The 23,247-nt window shown below is 34.6% G+C and overlaps 1 protein-coding gene across 1 annotated transcript; it reads right to left on the bottom strand.

Moving 5' to 3' along the window:
* Positions 1-8,546: 8,546 nt before the first annotated feature.
* On the bottom strand, positions 8,547-20,981 carry LOC100244506 (ribose-phosphate pyrophosphokinase 1). Its single transcript, XM_002265273.5, has 9 exons — positions 20,652-20,981; positions 17,946-18,119; positions 16,321-16,569; positions 15,393-15,536; positions 14,876-15,043; positions 12,190-12,259; positions 11,264-11,345; positions 9,401-9,560; positions 8,547-8,944 (listed from the first exon to the last, which is right to left on the bottom strand). Exons 1-9 carry the CDS (start codon positions 20,775-20,777, stop codon positions 8,906-8,908), a joined length of 1,212 nt encoding a protein of 403 aa, XP_002265309.1. The 5' UTR covers positions 20,778-20,981; the 3' UTR covers positions 8,547-8,905.
* Positions 20,982-23,247: the final 2,266 nt, after the last annotated feature.

Genomic DNA, 23,247 nt, shown 5'->3' with positions numbered 1-23,247 from the left:
GATTAAAAGAAAAAAGGATCTGTGTAGACCCTCCATTTTGTCCTCTTAGCATATGCTCTATTAGGTAATCTTTCAGTATTCCATAGTAGTTCCTTGGTAGCCCACACTACTCGTACAACTCATCTTTTAAGCTACCTTGGAAACTTTAGTCGATGGATTTATTTGACCTCTCATTGTGACCCTTGGTAGCCCCGAGTTAGACATATAATTTTTTTTTTAGGATAATTCATTTAGATACACTTTTAGGATAACATAGTTAGGCACATTTGGTTCATTTAGGTATACTCCCCATTAGGCACCATCGTAGCCTACCTAGGTCGCTTAGACCCACTTAGGCACTCTTGGCACATTAGACACCACATTGGGTCCACGTAGGTCATTTAGGCCCATTTAGATACACTTGGTCCACTAGGCACCACCTTAGGCCCACCTAGGTCACTTAAGCTCATTTAGGTACACTTGGCCCACTAGGCACCACCTTAGGCTCCTATAGATCACTTAGTCCCACTTAGGCACTCTTGGCTCATTAGGAACCACCTTAGACCCACCTAGGTCACTTAGGCCCATTTAGGTACACTTGGTCCACTAGGCACCACCTAGGTCACTTAGGCCCATTTAGGTATACTTGGCCTACTAGGCACCACCTTAGGCCCACCTAGGTCACTTCGCCTCACTTAGGCACTCTCGGTTCATTAGGCACCACCTTAGGCCCATCTAGGTTCACTTGGGCCCATTTATGCACACTTAGCCCATTAGACATCACCTTAGTCCTATCTAGGCTCGCTTAAACACACTTGACCCATTTAGGATTACCTTGGCCTTTTTAGGTTACTCGAGCCCCTTTAGGCCATTCAAGTTCACTTAGGCACATTTGACCACCTAGGCCCACCACCTTAAGCACACTTAGGTCACCTTTTAGACATTCTTAACATGACTTGTGTGACTTAGTTATTTATTTATTTAATGATATTGATTTTTATTTTTATTTTTATTATTATCAATCAACATTTTATTTTTATTTGTTATCTTCTTTTTATTTTTTTTTAATTAACTTACTTATTTATCATTGTTTCATCATTTTCTAATTTAGTTATTTATTCATTCAATAATTTAATTTAATAAATTTGATGCTTTTGCAAAGAAAGTTACCAATGGAAAAGAAAGGGTTGACATAAGATTTTTTTTTAAAGAGATTTAGTTTTTATTTTTATTTATTAGAAAATCAAAATTAAAAAAAAATTAGAAATGATAAGTTTTAAATTTTGAAAATCAGATTGTTTATCTAAAAGGAGAGATAAGTTGGAAAATAAATTTTAAATTGAAGAATCGGAATATTGTTTTTTTATAAATGAGATTTACAAATTTTCACCCTTAAAAAACGAGTCTCACCGACGAGTGGGGACTCATGTGAAAAATGTGGGTCCACAATCTGTTTGACAACTGTTTTCAAGAATAATTTTATGTTTTTTAGAAAAAAAAAAAATTGGAAAACACATTTGACCACCAAAAAAATTGTTTTTTTAATTTTTTTTAATTTTTTTAAGAACATAAAATATAGTGTTTTTAAAGGACATTTTTTTAGTTGTTTTTAATTGTTTTCACTTTTTTTTTAGAATTATTTTAAAAAATAATTATACAAACATGTATAATGATTAAAATTAAAGCTCTACACATAAAAATTGATTTTAAAACACATTTAAAAATATTAAAAATAGGTTTAAAACATTTCAGGTTCCCAAACAATCTTATGTTCTACAAAACATCAAAGAATAATTTTCAAAAACTATTTTTTAAAACTGTTTTAAAAAATAATTATCAAACAGGATCAAAATTTCTTCCATGTAACCATCATTCTCCAATGAGTTCGAATTTTGAAGTGAATTCTTAATTCTAGCCCTAATTGTGTGTACTACTTTGCACTACAACTTTCAATATAAAAGATGATTGATTTGCTTTGCACTCTAATGAAGATGACTTTTTCTTCATCTTTCACACCCTCACAATAATAAAAGTATTGAAGCCCAATCATAGGAGCTATTCTTTAGCTATTAGTTTTTTGTTGTAATAGATTACTTCTGATGTATTCAAATGTATTCAAATGTTTGTTTTCATTTGACCACGTTTTGTGGGATATTTTCTGTAATCGTTTGGGATGTTTATGTTATATAAACCCCATTCAATGTGTTTAATAGATATATAATTTCAACAATTACTCCTCTTAATATTTTTCATGGTATCAGAGCAGTAAAGACTCTAACGAGTTTTTTTTCTTGATCCAAAACCTCTTTTTGCAAATATCTTACACCATGGCTGTAAACACAACCAGGAGAACCAATGTATCACTCATTTCTTCTACCTCTTGCTTTGATGGAATTATCTCCATTAATGCAACTGCCCAACTACCCATCAAATTGAACAACAACAACTTTCCCTCTTGGAAAGCACAATTTGACGCCCTACTATATGGTTATGACCTCATGGGATTTCTTGATGGGACTAAGACATGCCCATCCAAGGAAATTATTGCCGAAGATGGAACAACTGTTTCAAATCCAAATTTTGCTATTTGGACAAGGCAAGACAAATTGCTCCTTCATGCAATCCTTGCATCTCTTTCAGAAGGAGTTGTGCCTTTGATTGCTGCTGCTACTTCTTCTCGTGATGCTTAGGTAAAGCTTCACAAGCTTTATGCTAACAAATCCAGATCACGAGTAATGAATCTCAAGGAGAAGCTTACCAACATCACTTGCAATACTCGTTCTATTGCAGAGTATCTTCAAACCATCAAAGGAATTGCTGATGAGCTAGCTATCATTGACACTCATTTAAGTGATGATGTTCTGACTATTTTTGCTCTCAATGGCCTTGGCAGTGGCTTTAAGGAGATTTCTACTGCAATAAGAGCCCGAGACACTCTTGTTTCATTTGAAGAACTTCATGACAAGCCAGTAGAACATGAATCTTTCTTGAAAAGAGAAAAGTCACGTGGTGGTTCAAATGTCATTGTGAATAATACTCGCACAAGTCTTGGCAACACCCAACCTTGATATGGCAATGGACAAAGTTATAATGGGAAAAGGTTCTTTAATAACTGCAATCACCAAGGAAGGACGTTCAACAACAATGGTAACCATAACAATCAGTTTCACTCCCATTACAATCAGTTTCACTCCAACGTTGTATGTCAATTTTGTCAGAAAAATGGGCATACTGCTAGACAATGCAATTCAGCCAAGAGGCTCTTGCAACAACAGCCAGAGGTTCATCACACCTCTTTTGGGAACTCGTCGTCTTCAAATTGGATTGTGGACTCTGGCGCATCTCATCATGTTACTAGCAATTTAACTAATCTTTCCCACCACCAGCCTTATGAAGGTCCTGATGACATTCTCTTGGGTGATGGTTCAAGCCTTGAAATTACTCACACTGGTTCTTCTAAACTCCCTACTCCTTCTAAGTCTTTTTGTTTGTCTAATGTGTTATGTGTTCCCTCCATAAAGCAAAACTTAATTTCTGTCTCTAAGTTTTGTAAAACCAACAATGCTTCTATTGAGTTTTTTCCTTTTTCTTTTGTTGTCAAGGATCTCAAAAAGGGGGCGCGTCTCACTCAAGGGCGGAGCAAGGATGATGTGTATGAGTGGCCTTGGCCTAACAAGGGAAACACAATGGGTGCCACTCCTAAACAAGCCCGTGTTAGTGTCAAGACATCACTTGCCAATTGGCATCATCGTTTAGGACATCCATCATCTCATATTTTTTAGTTTTTAATTCGCAAACATAATCTTCCAATTTATCCCACTGAGTCATTCTACAGTTTCTTTTGTGAGTCATGTTTATGTAATAAGAGCCACAAGTTGCCTTTTGGAGTTTCTTCACTTCAAAGTCGTGGTCCTCTTGATTTAGTTTATTCGGATGTATGGGAGCCTTCCCCAATTGAATCAATTGATGGCTTTCGACACTATCTTATTTTCATCGATTATTTTACAAAATATGTTTGGTTATTTCCTATGGCTTACAAGTCTAATGTTTACACAGTTTTTCCCAAATTCAAGTCTATGGTCGAAAAATACTTTAAATCATCATTGGTAACTCTTTACACAGATGGTGGCACTGAATATAAAAGTCTTAAATCCTACTTTGTATCACAAGGTATTCAACATCAAGTGTCTCTCCCTTACACACCCGAACATGTAGGCTCTGTTGAAAGGAAACATCGTCACGTTGTTGAAACAGGTTTGACCATGCTCCACAAAGCTTTTCTACCTTTAAAATATTGGTCTCATGCTTTCCTTGCTGCTGCATACTTACTCAATCGTTTGCCCACTTCAGTTCTTAAACATCAAACACCTTTTGAGTCTCTCTTTCAACAACTACCAAACTATGATAAGTTACGAGCTTTTGGGTGCTTATGTTTTCCTTAGTTGCGTCCTTATTCTGATCATAAACTTGATAAACGCTTCAAGCACTGTGTCTTTATAGGATATTCCAACACTCACAATGCTTATAAGTGTTTAGACTTGTCTTCCAACCGTGTGTACATCTCTCATCATGTCCAATTCATTGAACATCAATTTCTTCTTGCCTCAACTACTTCGCCTACAGATCTTGACCAAGTTGTCTCCACTTGGTTTTCGTGTTCCCCAACTCTTGCTGCTATCCAACTTTCTTTTTTTATGGTTCCCACTCCCTCTGAATCTTTCCCGCACCAAGGATCTTCTTCCACTACCACACAGCCTAATTAGGAGCTGCTCTCATCACGTTCTCTTGCTAGTTCCAGTCCATCTACTCTGACTCCAGCTCTTCTCTCGGTGTGTGATGCTACTCCAAGGTATGATCTCTCCTCTTCCCCTCTCCCTTTGTCTTCTGACTCCTCTAATACTTCTTCTCCATCTTTGTCTTTGTCACCACCTACCCAAACCCAAGGGTCCAATCCTCGACTCGAGCCATCTCATCGAATTGTAACCCGTTCTCAAAATAATATCCATTGTCCCAAACAGTTTCCTGGCTTTAAGACAAGTTTTCATGTCACCAAACATCTGCTTCCTGCGTCCCTTGAGCCTACTACTGCCTCTCAAGCTCTTCAAGATCCTAACTGGTGTGTTGCCATGGATGATGAGCTTGCTGCTCTTGCTCGCAACCATACATAGGTTCTTGTATCTCCTCCTTCCAACCATAACATTGTGGGGTGTAAATGGGTGTTTCGTATCAAACGAAATCCAGATGGTTCTATTTCTCGATACAAAGCCCGCTTGGTTGCCAAAGGATTCCATCAACGCCTTGGGGTCGATTATCATGACACTTTTAGCTCAGTTGTTAAGCCAACCACCATTCGAGTTGTTTTATCCATTGCCTTGAGTAACAGTTGGCCTATTTCACAGCTTGATGTTAATAATGCTTTTCTTCATGGAAATTTAACTGAGGATGTTTACATGACTCAACCACCTGGGTATGTTGATAAGGATAATCCTACTTATGTTTGCCGCTTGCAAAAGGCTTTTTATGGTTTGAAACAAGCCCCTCGAGCTTGGTACACAAAGTTAAAGACATTTCTCTTCAACCTTGGGTTTATCAATTCTAAATCTGATACTTCATTATTCATCTATCAATGTCGGTCAGTCACAATTTATTTTCTGGTATATGTGGATGATTTACTTGTAACAGGAAATTGTTCTCCATCCATTCAGAAGTTCGTTGATGCTCTTGTTCATCGTTTTTCCCTAAAGGATCTTGGTCCTTTGAGCTACTTCTTGGGAGTTGAGGCCATTTCCACTTCTGATGGCTTGTTTTTATCTCAACATAAATATGTTCGTGACTTGTTGGCAAAGTTTCATTTGGAAGGCATAAAGAATTCTTCCACCCCAATGTCTTCAACTGGCCATCTAACTCTCAATGATGGTTCTCCTCCAGCTAATGATACTCATTTTCAAAGCTTGGTTGGTGGACTTCAATATCTCCAGCTCACTTGTCCTGATATTGCTTTCGCCATCAACAAACTTGCCCAATTCATGCATGCCCCCACTCAAACTCATTGGACTGCAACTAAGAGGTTGCTTTGTTACCTCAAACATACAATACATTTTGGTCTCACTTTCCGACGACCACAACCTCTCCATCTTCAAGCTTATTCAGATGTCACTCCATCTCTTGATCTTCGAGCTTATTCCAATGCCAATTGGGCTGGCGACCAAGATTCTTACAAGTCTACCACTACTTTTGTTCTTTTTCTTGGTGGCAATCCAATCTCTTGGTGTTCAAAGAAACAGAAGATAGTAGCTCGTTCTTCAACAGAGGTCGAGTATCGAGCTGTTGCTTTTACCGCTACTAAAGTCACTTAGGTTTCTCATCTCCTTTCTGAGCTTGGTATCACTCTTCAACCATCTCCTATTATTTATTGTGATAATTTAAGTGCCACCTATTTGTGTGTCAATCCGCTATTCCACAGTCGAATAAAGCACATTGCGTTGGATTACCATTTTGTTCAGGAAAAAGTTGTTGATGGTTCTCTTAAAGTTTCTCATATTAACACTCACTCTCAGTTGGCTGATGTCCTTACTAAACCTCTCTCCAAAGGTCGGTTCCTTTTTCTTCACTCCAAGATTGGCATTTCAGATGGAATTGCCATCTTGCGGGGGCGTATTGAAGCCCAATCATAGGAGCTATTCTTTAGCTATTAGTTTTTTGTTGTAACAAATTACTTCTGATGTATTCAAATGTTTGTTTTCATTTGACCACGTTTTGTGGGATATTTTCTGTAACTGTTTGGGATGTTTATGTTATATAAACCCCATTCAATGTGTTTAATAGATATATAATTTCAGCAATTACTCTTAATATATTTCAAAAAGCAATAGCAGAGTAGGAGATAAATAGATTTTTAATAAAGTTATATGGTTCAATTTCCCATTGCTTCACTTTTTTTTTTTTTTTATGGTGGACAGATCATAAATATAGGTTGTGACAAAAAAACATATGACATCAATTCCTAAATATCCTAGGGACAAGGCCTATGTCATTCTTATCTAAAAATATTACATTTGCCTTTCATGTATTTAGTTGGTTCCTATATCTTCTCTAATTTTTGCTATCCACCAACTTGGTATCAATCCATAAAGTTGTTAGTCTATCTATTGAGCATATAATTGATATGCTAAATTAGTTATAGTCATAAGCAGTGATGATCAAACTACTTATGACAACATATTTTGCTTAAAGAAAGGTAAAAGGTGTCACATGACTATGTGTTGCCATTGGTAGGTGTCACACCTCTTAGATTCACCCCAAATTTTTCTCTTTGAGTGTGTGGTGCTAAGAACCATTTCTTAGCCAACCTTCTCTGAATACCTCACAAAGCAACAAAGCAACGTAAAGAGGCCAAATCAAATTACGGAAACCCTTTCCCAACTTGTGTTATTCAATCAACAACTACAAAATTACAAAACTATCTCAAGTGTCTTAACACTTACAAGACTCCTAGAGGGTCAAGGGGCTGACAATAGGGGACTTGCTATAGTTGACAATATTATAAAGTCTTCCTACTTTCAATCCTTTTGAATTAATCCTTCTATCTATTCTTTGAAATTGTTTAGACTTTTCACCATTCACATTTATATAAATAATTTAAATAAATTTTGTTTATTTAATTACTTTTTCAAATAGATTTTTATGAGGAAACTTTTTTCTTTTCTCTTTTTCTAAGTTATATTTCTCAATCAATTTTTAGACTGAGATTTTATTAAAATTTTTATTAGTCAAATTTTAAATTGAATTTTATGAAGGACAAATCCTTATCTTCAAATAAGATGAAGTGAGATGACATTCACTATCATTGAGAGGTGGATAGATCATTTATGTATGTTACTTGCTTTATTTTGCAATATATATGGTTCCAAAAAATTTGAGAGAAAATGGAAAGAAAGGATGAAAGAAAAAGTGAAAAAAGAAAAAAATAGAATTAGACTTAATGGAATTATTTTTATTTTCTATTTCAAATTTATTTTAACTCATCAATATAAAGATAAATAATTTAAAATACATAAATTTTTAACTAATTTTAATAATATTTAATTTTATTTAAAAATTTTTTATAGAACAACCAAACATTAAAAAAACCATTTTCCTTAACAATATTTTTTTTTCTTTTAATACTTTTCGAAAACTAAACAAAACCTTAATATCTCAATAAAAAAATGAAGGTACATGATACATGGTATCTTGTAGGGATGCCTTCCTTTAATGACATCCCTACAAGATACAATGAAGGTACATGATACTCTCTTAAAAAAAAAAAAAAAAAAATTTAAAACATACAAACTTTTTAATAATGAAACATATTTGATTTTAAGGTGGTCTAAATAAAAGAATTGAATTCTTTTCTTATTGACCTTTTTCTTCTTTCCCTGTTATTTCCCATGATTCAAATGGAGGCCAAGTGTAACGCTTCATTTCCTAATAAATTTAACTCAGAAGCTTAATTTTCCAGCAAAAGGATTTGCTCCATCCCTTCCATTCAACCCCCTTCTCACCTGAGCCGAGCCTCCACCAGTAGCTTTGGTCTTTCTTCACTTCATTTATAAATGGACAAAGCTAAATACATTACAAGAGAGAATATTTGATGGAACATTGAAGTCCTAACCACAGAAAGAAATCAAAGGCAGTTGGAACTGTATAAACAAATCAATGTTACATAGACATTACACATTTGTATTGTAACAAAAATAAGAGGAAATGGCAATTTTGAGGACTCAAATGATCAACTGAAGCGCTAAGTTGTTCAGCGACCAGAATACAAGTTAAGAAGCCAGGCAAAATTTTGATACTGCTGTGATATGAGACAATCCTGTTTACAAAACCAGAGCTAAACAGCAACAATAGAAGCTGGGAAGGACACCACCGAGACGAGAATTGATTAATCAATGCCCAAGCTGGAATAGGGTTCAAAGCCACTCTGACAATCAGAAAAAAAGCCACAGATAAATTTACTCTTACTGCTATGATTCCCAAAATGAATGATACAGCTGTATAAGGATGATATCTAACTCCCCTCACTTGACTGAGTTGAAAAGAAAAAAAAAAATGTGCTTCTGATGGAAGAAAGTTTAAAATTTAGATTTGGACAAGCATGAGAGCATGGAACATGAGGAGAAATGAGAAGTCGGTAAAAGAATTGGAAGAGCATACTTCATGATTTTCTCTTTTTGTTAGAATCAAGTTTTCTACTGGAAAGGGGCTATATATCCTATTTCACTATGATAATTTAATTATTCTTCTGGGTCAAAGGATGTGTTGTTAGAGGAAATAAGTGACAACTTCAACATACCAAAACCCCATGCAAGTAACAAAAATGAACCAACTTTTTTGTTGATTCTCTCATTAAACCAGTTTACTGAAAAATACTACTCACTGAGCAGTCATCATGAACACGCCATATAGTCTCCCCCAGGAGGTTTGCTACTGACAGGACTGTCAGCTGTGGAAAATAGTTTTGCTCCAACACTGGAATGGTATTAGTAATGATCACCTCTTGAAACAAACCACTCGACAACCTCTGTATAGCAGGAGGGCTGCAAATATAGAAAAACGGAAACAAAAGAATTTGAGTGAACATCAAACAGATCCATGAATCTAGATTCCAAAACCTCCTCTTGAAAGGCACAACTGGTTTTCTAAATGAGTCATGATATCCTGTTATATATCATAACAATTGTTTATAAAAGAAATAAATCTCTTATTAATCATATTCTTGGAAGAGGGATTGGTCAAAAATGGTTTTTCCAAGGAGCTGTTCGTTAGGATATTCAATCATTAAATCTGCAAATCTTTTTTTTTGGACCCTTTGCACCAATTACATATTTTTTCAAAGATTAGGTCAAAAATCCTAAAATTAGGACTCTTATGATCATTCAATTGGCTGTTTTTGGATTATCACAGTCATAAATTGGTAGATTAACCATGGTAGTTCGGTTACTAATTCAAAGTGACTTGCTGTCATTGAAATGGATCCCCCGAATATTAGTAGTCCCCACCCTCTCATCAGATTCATTTTCCATGACAGTTCAAAAATTTGTTTCTAGAGGATCTATGTTAGGAAAGCAAAAAGTATTTTTTTCCTTGTTCATTTAGAATATCAGGATGGCAAAACACCCTTTTGTCCATTGTTTTCTCCAGTTTGAATCTCTCTCCTTCCTAGAATTTCAAATTTCTGAGGAAACTTAATGATAGGAAATTAGGGGCCCTATATTTTCTCCCCTGTCGTTTGAAAATGGTATATTTTTCTTCTGTGAACATTAGCCCTACAAAGGTCAAAGCTTTGTCAGAGATGGTTACCCACAAGAGGTTCAATAGTAATGTCTGCATCAGATCAGAAGGCCTTATAAAACAAATAGTCCCAGTATACAGGCACATCACTACCACTGAATCAGCTGACCATTTATTTTCCAATGTCCATTTCCTTATGAGTTGTCCTCAAGATAGTTGAGGCAAGTTGATAATTTGGTTAGAGAGCAAAGGAGTAGGGGCCCTATGGAGGTGTTAACCCTTGCTATGATTAAGGTTTTAAAGTTGGATCAAAATGCAAGGAATTTTTAGAACAGGTTTGTGTGGGGATAAAATCCGTTCCTCACATCATCTTGAAAGATCAATTACCAAGGAGTTTCCAAAAGCTGTTTGCCCAGTGACCCAAGAATAAAAGGTAACTAGGTTTCCTCCTCAAAGGTTTTTTTAAAGTTTTGATGGTTGCGCTTCAGAGTTGTCAGGTCAATTGGGCATCGGAGGAGTTATTAGAGATTATAGAAGAGAAGCTGGTACATATTTTCTCCAATGCAGCAGTTGCAGGTTTGGGACCTTCATGTTGAAGGGAAACAACGGTGATTATTTCATGGGCTTCTTTGAGAGGTACAGGTCCAAGCTCTTGCTAGAGATGTATTTTCTTTTGGATAGAGATCTATATTGGTCAATTTTTTAGCCAATGGTTTGGCTAAGAGGGAAAGGATTTTAGGGATTTTGTTAGGGATACCTACCCTCAACCGTTTTGAGGCACTTAGGGTGAATGCTTTATATTGTTATTTTTCTTTCTTTTTCTTTATGTTCTCATTTTAGAAGGATTATGTCATCCTCAATTGTTTTCTTTCATCCAATAGAGTTATATTTCTTACTGGAAGAAAAGAAATTCACGATGTAAGTTTTTTTTTTCTTGTTCCTCCTAAGAAGAAGATGATACATACTGGAATCAAAGAGAAAAAAAATCCTGTAGAAATCATCCACATACCTAAAAACAGCATGAGTGCTGCATGCATAGACTTCTCGGGCACCCTCTTGATGCAACAGAGCTGCTCCTTTAGCAATAGTTCCTGTAACCACCAGCCAATCACTAACTTCCATCCACAAGATCAAGGTTTGGTATTGCAGGAACAATCAATTGAGCTCACTTCCTAGAATATAATATATATATATAACCCAAGAACAACCGTGGTTCAAAAGATTTACATGATAGACTAGGGCAATGATGATCCACAGACTTAACAGTTCCATCAGATAACATATTTACATGACTGCAAAGTGTAGAGGAAAAACAAAATGAATAGAGGGAACAAGGATAACTATAAACCATAGTAACGTGGTAACTTACGGACTAAATGACTAAAAATACTAACTTGAAGATTTACAGTTGAACTTTGTAGTTGCTAATTACTCAAATGATAGCCATAAACAAGCTTAGATGCAAGTGATGTTTAAAGGCATTTTCCAGGACCATGACACAGTCTGTGTGCCCCAAGCCTACTGCATGGGAATCAAATTTCTGGAATTACTTACTTTTTGAGATTAAAGACAAAATAACCAATTGTGGAAAACCCCACAACAATTTAATCCTTTTCTTAGACAAACCTATAATTAAACACACTCCAATTCTCATTTTTACACCTTTGTACTATTTTTTTAAAACTGATATCTGCATTTCCAAATTTAATAACTCCGATGATGAAATAAATTTATTGACTTTAAATTTATTTTTTATTTTTCTTTAAATTTAAAAAAAAAAAAAACATTGATGATGAAATATGTAATCCACAACTTCAACATGGAAAGCAACATCTATTTGATGTACTTTTCCAAGATCATCTTTTTAGAAGATTAATATTTGTTTGCAAAAGAAGAAAAAAAAGTAACAAAATGCAGTTCAAATATAAGACTCACCAGCTGTGTCAATCATGTCATCCACCATAACAGCCACTTTACCCTTAACATCACCAATCAAATTCATGACCTGCGAGACAACATTGAAGTACATGAAGGGAAAGGTTTCAATCTGGAATCAAAGAGAGCAAACATGCTTGTCTGTTCTTTGAATTACTCCACTCACAAAACCATGAAGCAGAAGCAAAAATGTAAGTGGGCTCAAGGTTTGGAAGCACTTTCTTCTTATGGTTTTAAAAGAATGGAGCATGGAGGACATTTACCAAATGATATGCCTACACTTTTTTGATAGGATAACAAAATAATTCTATTTAGTAATGATTGATGATTAAAGAACAAGGTCAATGCTTACAGTTAAAGAAACAACAAAGTGACATGGAATTTTCCAGTGATCACAACATCTTCAGCTTTGACATTATATGGCTCTTAAAGGTAAGAAATAATGAAAACTCTTCATTGGTATTGTGCGCAATAAAGACATTAGGACTAGGAGAAGAAAGATGATTGGACAGAGAGTGCCTTGAGGATACAAAATGGTCTTTGATACAGGACAAACAAATAGTAGTGGAGAAGAGAGGAGAAGATAGGAAAGGGGAGGAAGAAAACAAGGGGGAGTGAATCATGCCATACAATTAACTAAAAAATTCATTGAACTCAGTAATTTCATTTGTTAAACTCTATTTAAAAGATTTACAAAGCCCCAAGAACACTTACAGAGTGTCTAATGGTAATTCAAATCAGGATGGTGACTAGATTGTCAAAGCAAGTTGGTGGCAGGAAGGAGAGACTGTTATGGCTTGTGTTTTCCACTGCCTTATTTTGGATGACCTAAGAAGGAACAAATTCTTAGGATCTTGCAGAGTATGGAGTCCTTCAGGGAGGAGTTATGAAGAGTGATTGACCATGCTTCCCTCTAGGCGTCATTCACCAGAGTGTTTGGAAGCATTCCTTTGAATGTTATTTTATTTGATAGGATCAATGTTGCTCGAAGAGGACACACGTCAACCAGTGAACTTCATCAGAAGAATAATAAAAAATAAAGTTCAACAGGTGTTATCTTCTGAACCAATTAGGATCAATCATCGAGGTACTGCTATCTTCACTTTCTTAAACCTAACTGGGAGTCATTATCCCTTGACATCTGAGACTGGGGCAACTGGAAGGATTTGCAAGAAGCATTTTGCAGGGTTATTAGTAATGCTTCAGTGATCATTTCATGAATGTGACAGGGGCTGCTGACTGCCACAACAGGTATGGGTATTGGCAAGAGAGTTGTAAGAATATTTACCTGAGTTGTGGAAAGCAAATTAGGTGGATCGGTGGATACCTAGAAAGAGCAACTAGGAAACAAAATCCCTAGCTAGGAGAGCAATAATAACACAGGAAGTTTAGAGATATTAAACCGGGTTGATTTGGACCTGCAATTTTGTTTAGAGTCTTATACAGCTTTCATCAGCATATTACTTTCCTTCTTCTTTCTGTTCTTTCTCTTTGTGTAAACGATCCCTCACCCTCCTTTATCTGTATTTCTTTTATTCTTAAATAGAAGCTTGTTTCTTATCAAAACGATAATAACACTAACACCAAAATTTATTATAATTTATAATAAAAATAAATTTTGAGTACCTAGTGAGAATTAATTCCATTCCTAAAAGCATTGAACTTTTGTAAATAAGGTTACTTGATAGGTGATCAACCTAAAGAATAAGCAACTGAATAGGGGAAGTTACTTTAGGTCCAAGCATCTACAGCTATCAAAATCAATAGACTCATTTCCCATGTCATGAACTGTTAAGACAAAAATAAGTGTCATAACGTACTCTAGTACACTTGTGAATCACATACAAAATAGCCAAATAGCCATATTCATGAAAGATCCTTTCCCATACTTAAACTCCTACACACATTTGCTCATTTTTTAAAATAAGAAACAGAAATAGGATCATAAGTCAACGGAAAAAACAAACAAAAAAGGATGAAAGACCCTTCCAGAAGAAAATACAAGAAATATAACAAAAAAGTGGCTAACAACAGGATCTCTATTCCAGTGAAAGAATGCATAAAGAAAGTCTCTGTGCACATAGGCACCTACACCTGTATGGCTATAAATACAGTGCTAAAAATTAGTAACTGCTATAGAGCTAAAAGCAGAAGATAGAATACCTATCAAAATAAATAAAACAAAAGGGAACAAAATTATTGGCAATATTAATCAGAATCAATCTTTTATAAGAATCTATATCCTCTTCATGTCCACAAAGATAGCAACAGCTTGGTCAATAGGTCAATATTATCAACAGTATAAATGATATTGAATTATGAATGATATTGAATTGAGGTTATACATGAAAAGGTATTATGACACTTTGATGCATTATTAGAATTTTCTATTGATTTCCACTAATATTGGATATATCAATGGGTATATCATCAAATCAATAGGAATTTAAATCAGCAACTATATCAACATTTTTCCATCAACTATATCTCCCACATATGGGTCCTTGGAAAATTTTCTCTATATCTACTTAAAAGTTATCTTAGAACATCCACACAAGCCAAGACCATTTTTCCTCCAGAGAAAAAAGATGTAATAAGCCAAAATGAAGGATGAAGAAATCAACAAACAACTAGGCTTTTTACCAATATTGTAAACCATTGTTAGATTTGTTCAAATATGTGTTACCTCTGCAACATTGTGCCCATGGCGCCTTTTATCCACAATGGCTAGAGGTGCATCTGACAATTTTTTGGCAAAAGCACGCGCTCTAGCAACTCCACCAACATCCGGTGAGACCACTATCAAATCATCAGAACAAATAGTTTTGCTTGCAAGATAATCAAGTATCACAGGCTAGCGTGGACAAACAAACAAAAGTTCATGGATCAATAAACCAAATTAAGGTTAAACAAGTCATGGCAGAAAACAATATATCTGTAAAGTATAAATCCAGTTATAGAAGAAAAAATCCTGATTAACAAGAAAACTTCTACTTTTAGCCTTCTCTTCCACAGTATTTAATTCATTAATTTTTACAGTTTATAAAAAAAATCCACTAAATTCTGCTCAAGTCTATTTGTCACACACCTCATATCCATACATACACCAAAGTCATGCTGATGTATAACATGGAAGAACCCCAATAGCATCAGTTTGAAATCTGATCATACACATTGACCACTAGAAGCTATCACCTTATTACCTGTCCATACACATGATCAACTGGAATATCAAAATAACCCATAGACTGCCCAGAATGAAGATCACAAGCAAGAACTCGGTTTGCACCCGCTTCTGTAATGAGATTTGCAACAAGTTTGGCAGCGATTGATTCTCGCCCTTGAGTCTGAAAACAGTAGTCCAAATTATAATTTTTTTTTCACAGGAAAATATAACATTGCATTAGGGTCCAGATGAAGCTAATGAATAAAATGAATTCAATTTAGTTTTCCTAACTATTTAACATTGATAGCAAGAATCCTATTTTTCCATGACAGTTAGCCTAGGCCAAAAATATCTAATAATCCACATGAATATTTGATTGTGGCGAAATTTCCCATCAACTATGGAGCTACTATATGCTAGCCGATCATCTTTTCTCATAGAATGAATTACTTCATTTTAAATTGTAGTTTCAGAAATGATTACTATGGAGAGACATCTATCAAGCAAGTATATATACTAAGCTAGAAATATAACTTCAATATCAATAACAATAAAAAAAATTCAGAAATCTAGAATAATTAGTCATTATCTCAATGAGGGGAGATGGTAAATTCAAATTCAGGCAATCACTTCAGAAAGTGTGTAATAAGAATGATCCAATTGCATATTATGAACAATGCAAACAAATGGCAAAGATAACAGTATGATGGGAAGCTCAAATCCACCACAGGAAGGAAATGGTCAAGTCCAAAAGGATGCAGTGTGATATGATGGTTGTTCACAAAGTCATTTATAGCGAAGGTTAGAAGTAAGCAACCAGCTGATACCCTAGAAAATGACACAACTTATCCTCTGGCCTGTACTGAATCACCTCAAATTTGTCCAAATCTGTCCCCCCCTTTTTTTTCAGGCATCAATTTTGAAATCTGAACGAGTTCCTCTTATACCACAAATGAAGGAGTTACCTTTCTATCAGCTCTGGCATATCCAAAATATGGAATCACAGCAGTGATATTTTTGGCTGATGCTCTCCGACAGGCATCTATCATTATCAAAAGCTCCATTAGATTCTCGTTTGCAGGGGGACATGTGGGTTGCACAAGATATACATCACACCCTCTAACACTCTCTTGCAACTGAACATAAATCTCTCCATCAGCAAAGCGTTTTATGTTTATTTTTCCCAGCTCCAGGCCCATGTAGCATGCAATTTCCTACAACAAACATAATTATGCATCAGGAATGACACATACAAAAGGTCATGGGAGAAACACTTGTATGAAAAAAAAAAAAAAAAAAACATGCACAAAAAGTGAGAAAATAGAGAGTATACAAATACATTCAGAAAAAGTAATTGAAAGGAAGATAATGTTGCCATCATCCTTAACAGGGTATAACCATTTAATCAAAGTAATTGAAGATAAGGGTGAGCCCCCTAGGCATAAGGACATGTGAATCAACATTATCATTAGCTATAAATTTATAGCATAAAGGAAATTTGTTGAAACACAACAATTTTGTTATTCCATGCTTTCTTCTTTGGAGGTGTTGCTTTTGGAGGGAAGGAGAGAGAAGGGGACGAGATAACAAAAATCATAAACAATTCTGAATCATTTGTGCAAGGAAAGCCAATGAAGCTTATAGCAGGGTTAGATTTTGCCTTAAATTTCTCCTAGACAATTAGCAGCCAAAATGCTAAATAAAAATATTTACACAACTATCTGTGTAATGCTCAAAATCATAAAACATGCAAAAGTGCACATATGGAACCTACAATTGACTCAGCTAATAAGCCCGAGGAAAAATCTTAACTACCAAGTTATGGTCCAGAGTTTACGAAACACAAACATATAAAGACAAAATCGTGTACCAATTTGTTGAAAACAGAAGACAAGGCATTTGAACACCAGCGACAAAAACCAATCCAAACCAAACGCCAAATAAATGAACAGAGAAGTAAGGAGAAGCACCAATTTTTATTGTAAAACAAGTAAAAAAATACACCATTCTCGCCAGCAACACAAACCCAATCCTCCCAACAAAAACCGCCAAACCAAACCCAAATCTGTGAACAGAGAAGTAAAGATAGGAGTAATGCACATGCTTTTCATGTTTTTATTATAAGATTTTACAAATACAGAATATACATTCACAAATGCGAGTGTGGGGCATGTAAGAGGATTAATTGATCAACCAACTGTAAGCACCAGAACAACCCGCTGATGCAAATTACAAGATTTATAAGAAACTGAAAAAGGGCCAACCAATTCTCAAAGGCATTAAAAATGCCTCCTTAACTCTTCAAGAAAAATTTCCCTCTCCTAGTCAAAAGATCCATCTCCTAAACTCTTCAAGAAAAATTCCCTCTCCTAGCCAAAAGATCCATCTTATTCACAAGCCTAGCAACCCCACCTCCATTTTCCCTGAAGTGATAGTCCTCCACAAGCCTAACAACTTGGAAGACCCCCGCTTAGTGATAATATGGAGGTCCCCTTCCAGCTTTTAATATATTCCAACACAAAGGATTAGCTTCTGCAATGCTTTCAAGGAGGAGGCAGGTAAAAGAGATAGTAAAGACAAACATATTTACCTGAGAAAGAGCAGGATTTGCAGTGCCAGAAAATATTCGCAGCCTGGTATCATTCTTGTTGATTGTTTCTTCCATATCTTTTGATGACAAGAAATTGGGTAATGTTGGTTCTCTAAGGACTGGAATGAATGGCCTTCCATTATTAAACTTCACTGGCTCAACCAGGTTACACCTCTAAAATAGAACATCAATGTTAATAGAAATGAAAATAGAAAACAAAAAGACCAAAATAACAAAATGAGCTTTAAATATGTGACAACAAAAATGGTTAAGTGCAATGAAAGATATTGAAACCTAGATAGGTTTTTTTTTTTTTAAAAAAAAAAAATAGTTTTCAAATTCAGCGGCAAAAAAAGGGAAAGAAAAAGGAGGAAAAAAGAAAACCCCTTTGATATGCTTATATGAACCAGCTCTCTGCATTGCACGCTGAGTACAACTTCACCATTCTTCAGAAAGGCTGTGTAGAAGAATGTTACTGACTGTTCAACTTCATCTCTAGAATCCTAATCTAAACCTCAATGTCTTGACTGACATAGTTATTGGAATTGGCCTATATTTTTTTTTTCTTTTTTCCTTCTTCTTTTATGGGGAGCCCATCAAATGGGCTTTGTCTCAGATTACGACCAAATGAGAATAAGGATACTTTTGCATTGACACCAACGACTAAAATCTCCTTGTGCTTTAGGACCCTATAGAAACAATAAAGAATGTGCTAAACTATTAGCAAGGGTAGAAACTATGGCGGTTAAGAAATCACAACCTTCCAAATAGGAACTAGCCAATCCATGGGTATACCATTAAGTTACAAGGGTTGTACTTGTGAACCAACCCCCCAAAGCAAAATAGGCACAAGAAAAGAGCAATAGACTGGACCAACCAACAAAAATGAAATGTTCCCTCCATAACCAGTCATCCATAATATCAAATAAATTGCTTTTGTCTTTGGTGAATTTACCAATGGCTATAGTCATAGTGATCCTCCTATTCAACTACTTTAAGACTTGATTTCTCATACAATACCCCTTCTAATGTTAATGGGTTTTAAAGATAAAAATCCTTTATTGATCCATAAATTGACCTAGGTAAATCCATGAACTCAATAGTTACAAATGATGTTTCATGCAAAAAACTAATAATCCATAAATGGAATATGCTAATGGCACCATGTATCGGGTCACAGCCATAAAGATGAAAGTAATCATTATTATAAGTTAATCAAAATATATCTCATTATTTTGACATAGCTGGAATTCTACAACATACAGTGTACTGCCTTGTTGATTGTTTACTAGGGCTCCATTTGAATTTCAAAAAGTATTTGAAAAAAAAAAAGGAATTTCAAATTCCCTTCTTTGATTTGTATTATAAAGTACAAAGGGAAAACCAAATATAATGACGATTATTTATAATCCTACATATTTTTTTCAAATTCTTGATCACGATTTAATATTCAAAAATCATTGGAGAGAAAATTATGGAGTTCATACACACTTTCTATTTTCCTTCTCTTTTTCTTCCCTTCCTTTTTTCCCCTTTTCATCGTCCCTTCCTTCAAACTTTCCAATATCCTAAAAAAGCCTAAATGTATCGGAGACCATCCACAAGAAATTACATTTTTTATATGCTTATTTTTATGTTCTGTTTGGATTATCTAAGCTTAAATATGCTGAAATTAGGTAGAGAAGGAAATATATTTTAAAAAACATTTGATGCTTTCTTTTTCTTTTCCTCTTTTTCTCCAAGATCCAAACTGAACCTTAAAATAAACGCATGAATCTACGGGTATGGATAATGACACAGTATGGTGTACTAGAACCTTGAACTAAGCTATTCTCTATCAATCATTCAATGAAATTCTTCGTCGACTGACAAATTTGCACTGCAAAAGCATAATCGATGGCAATAGGAGAGTCTCAAGTTCAACAAAGCTGCCAAAGTCAATGAGTTTAATGTATTTCAAAACTTTGGAAATATATGTACACACATTTGCATATTTTTATATTCAAAACCAACAAAATTATCAATGGAAAGAAAGAGGCGCCAAAATAAATGAACGGATTCTCCACATAAATTGAATTTCAACCAAAAATAGTCCCAATTTGGACCAAAGCCATTTTACCACTCCAACAATTTTTCTACATTTTGTTTTCTTTTTTCATTCTTACTCATTAACTAAGTGGAAAAGATTCCAACAGGTAAGTGTTTCGAATTCAAGTCCTTCCCAGTCCAAATAAGAATAAGAAACTAAATATAATCTCTTTGTTCAATTTCCACAAGTCAGGGGAAATTTAAAAACAAAACAAAAATCCATTATAATCTTTACAAACTTCAACTAAACAACAAAAAAAGCGAAATTGCAGTTGGTATGTATTAGATATTCAAGGGGGAGAAAAAAAATTTCAGGAAAGGAAAAGTGGGTTTTGGATTTTAGTAGTTACTATTTTCCATGGAAAATAACAAAGCCTAGCGTCCGTTTGTTTGCTGAGAACGAAAAGACAACAAAAGAATGAAAAAAATCAAATTTTAGATTCTCTTCATAAGATAAAACCGGAGAAAATCAAAAGCCTCAACAAAATCAAAACTCTTACCCAAACAACATAAGACATAAAAGTCAAATTCTGGTTCCTCTATTCTTTCCTTTTTCCTCAGTGTTTCGGAACAAAAGAAACAAGAGTAAGCATGAAAAAAAAGAGGAGTAGAACTTACTACGGTGTTTCGAGGTGAGAGGCGGTGGGTTGGGAAAGGAATAGCGAAGGGAGAAGAAGGAGAATAAGGAGAAGAAGAAGAGAAAGCAATGGAGGAGGAAGTGGAGTGAAACAGAGATAAAGCCATTTGTAGCGGAGATCGAAATCAAAGGAAGGGAATTAGGGTTAGCGTTTCAGGCTGCTTCTTCTTTCATTTCACTGGCTGTGGCGGAGGTGAGACTCCCAGCAGGGACTCCACTGTGGGGCGCGGGTTCCTGTCGGTTCACAGCGCCGCCAGATATTTCCCACCTAAACATCCACTCCAACTTCCCAATTCGTGAAAATTAATAATAAAAAGAAAAATATTTCTAGATTTTGAAGGAATAAAAATCGTAAATAAAAAAATACATACATACATACCTACGTAATCTTAACATTAAATTTAATCCATATATATAAATATATGAAAAGTTATAAAATCTTAACATTAAATTTGACCGTCGATTTCCCCGAACTATAAATTCATATATATAATATAAAATATTGTAAACTTTTTTTCTAAAAAAAAAAAGAAAATTACCAAATAGGGTAGACCCATGATAACAATTCCTTCAAAAGATTGTTTACTTTTTGAATTCCTAGCAATGACTCAATTTAGAATAGGACAATTTTATCCTTTGAATGGCTTTTTCCGTTCTTATAAATCCTCTCCCTATGCTTTTGCTTGGCTTTGCTTTCTTTGGGGACCTACCTCTTTGCATAAACCCATGTAGGGTCACGAAACCATTCTTCAACCATGCCAAACTAATTTCATTTAGCCAAGGTTGTTTCAAAAGCATCTGAATTAACATTAGTAGATGCAAAAAGACATCCTTCATCATTACGCCTTCTTTATCTTATCTGTAAAGAGTGATTGAACAACTCAATCTCATAAGGAGAGTTGGATAAGAAATATTGTAAGTAATTATAATTAAGTTATACCTTATTCTATTCCCCCAATCTTTAGTTAGGAATAGCAATCCATTAAGATGAACATCCTAAATGCAATATTCCTAGTTTATTTTCTTTATTACTAATAGGTCCCTTGGTTGTTGAATTGGGAGTGGTGGGAAAATGATTTCAAATTGAAAATGGTGGGATAGTGATTATGGGGATGGTGGTTAATGGTAATAGGGAATGGAGCAAAGAACACATGTAGAAGAGGGTAGTGGTGAAGAGAAGGAGAGTGTGAGGATATTGCAATCTCCTATACAAATATGTAGTAGTGGTGTGTGGGTAGGAAAGATGCGGTCACTACTCACTTCCTTACTACCATGCCCTAAAACATCCTTCCTTTAATCCCCTTCACCAAGGTTTCTTTCTCTTTCTTATTTTTGGAAAAAAGGGAAAAAAAAAAAAACATTTCTTCTACTCAATTTCTCATAGATGATGACACATTCATGGATTAAGGGTAAATATCAACAATAGCAACAACAAAGATCAAATAAGCCCAATGATTGGTTTCAATTCCTATGGGTTCGGTTTGTATAAACATGAGGTATATCTGGTTCTCCATAATCAACCTTTTATGTAGTTAGGGTCCCTCCGCCTCCACCCCCCACCCACTAAGAAACCCACAACTCTCAGTTTTCTAAAAAAAAAGTTCATAAATTTCTAAATTATGTTATATTGTAATACATTGTAATGTTAATATATTTGTGTTATAAGTGTAGTGTATTTATATCGTAACCAAACTTTATAATAAAAATATCAATGTTACAAACCCATTTTTAAACCTCATTGGGTGTTAACACATCATAAATGTATTACGCAATGTATTGAAATTACTTAATTATTTTTATAAAAAGAACAAAAAAACATATAAGCATTGCAAATTCAAATTGATATTTTATTTGGCTTCTAAGGTTGGTTTGTTATATAAGACATGTCCATAACTATTAATTTTCTTTCAATTGTCCATTTGAAAGAAAAAAAATTAAATAATTTAAAATTTCATCATGTTGTAATGCATCATTTTTATAGTGTTTTTACATTGTAACTTTAGTGCATTTCTATTGTAATTATAATCTAATCGATCAATATACCAACAAAATCCTGATCTTAGTAGTTGAAGGTTATTTTTTATATTTTTACATCTACTTTTTCTACAAGGCTTTTGGAGGAATTTTTCACTTTTTCCATCGCCCTTTAGAGAACTTAAAGTTGGTGACCCCTTGGAAGAATTAGCCCATCCTACTTGGTAATTTTCCCTAAAAAAAATCCTCAATCCATATATTGAATAACCTTTTTATATTTTTCTATTAAAATATATTCTTTTTTTAAAAATCATTTAAATAACCTATTGAAATTCTAAAAAATATCATTTTAAATACTATTTTTTAAGAATAGGTAACATTCATTAACAATTAGACAATTTAGTTTCTTATATAGAATATTCTTGTTTTGTTCTCTTTTTGCTCTACGCTTTAGACACCATTTGGATATTGCTTTCACTGACATGTAGAACAAGTCGAGAAGAGGAGCATCATTTAGGCTAAACCTCTCCAACAATTAAGTCCATCATGATGTGATGTCATTTTTTAGAATGGAGGAGTTTGTTTTCATATGAATGAGAGGAC

The sequence above is a fragment of the Vitis vinifera genome, chromosome 15 (assembly GCF_030704535.1).
Source record: "Vitis vinifera cultivar Pinot Noir 40024 chromosome 15, ASM3070453v1".
Taxonomy (NCBI): Eukaryota; Viridiplantae; Streptophyta; class Magnoliopsida; order Vitales; family Vitaceae; genus Vitis; species Vitis vinifera.
This window is presented reverse-complemented; position numbering and strand designations above follow the sequence as displayed.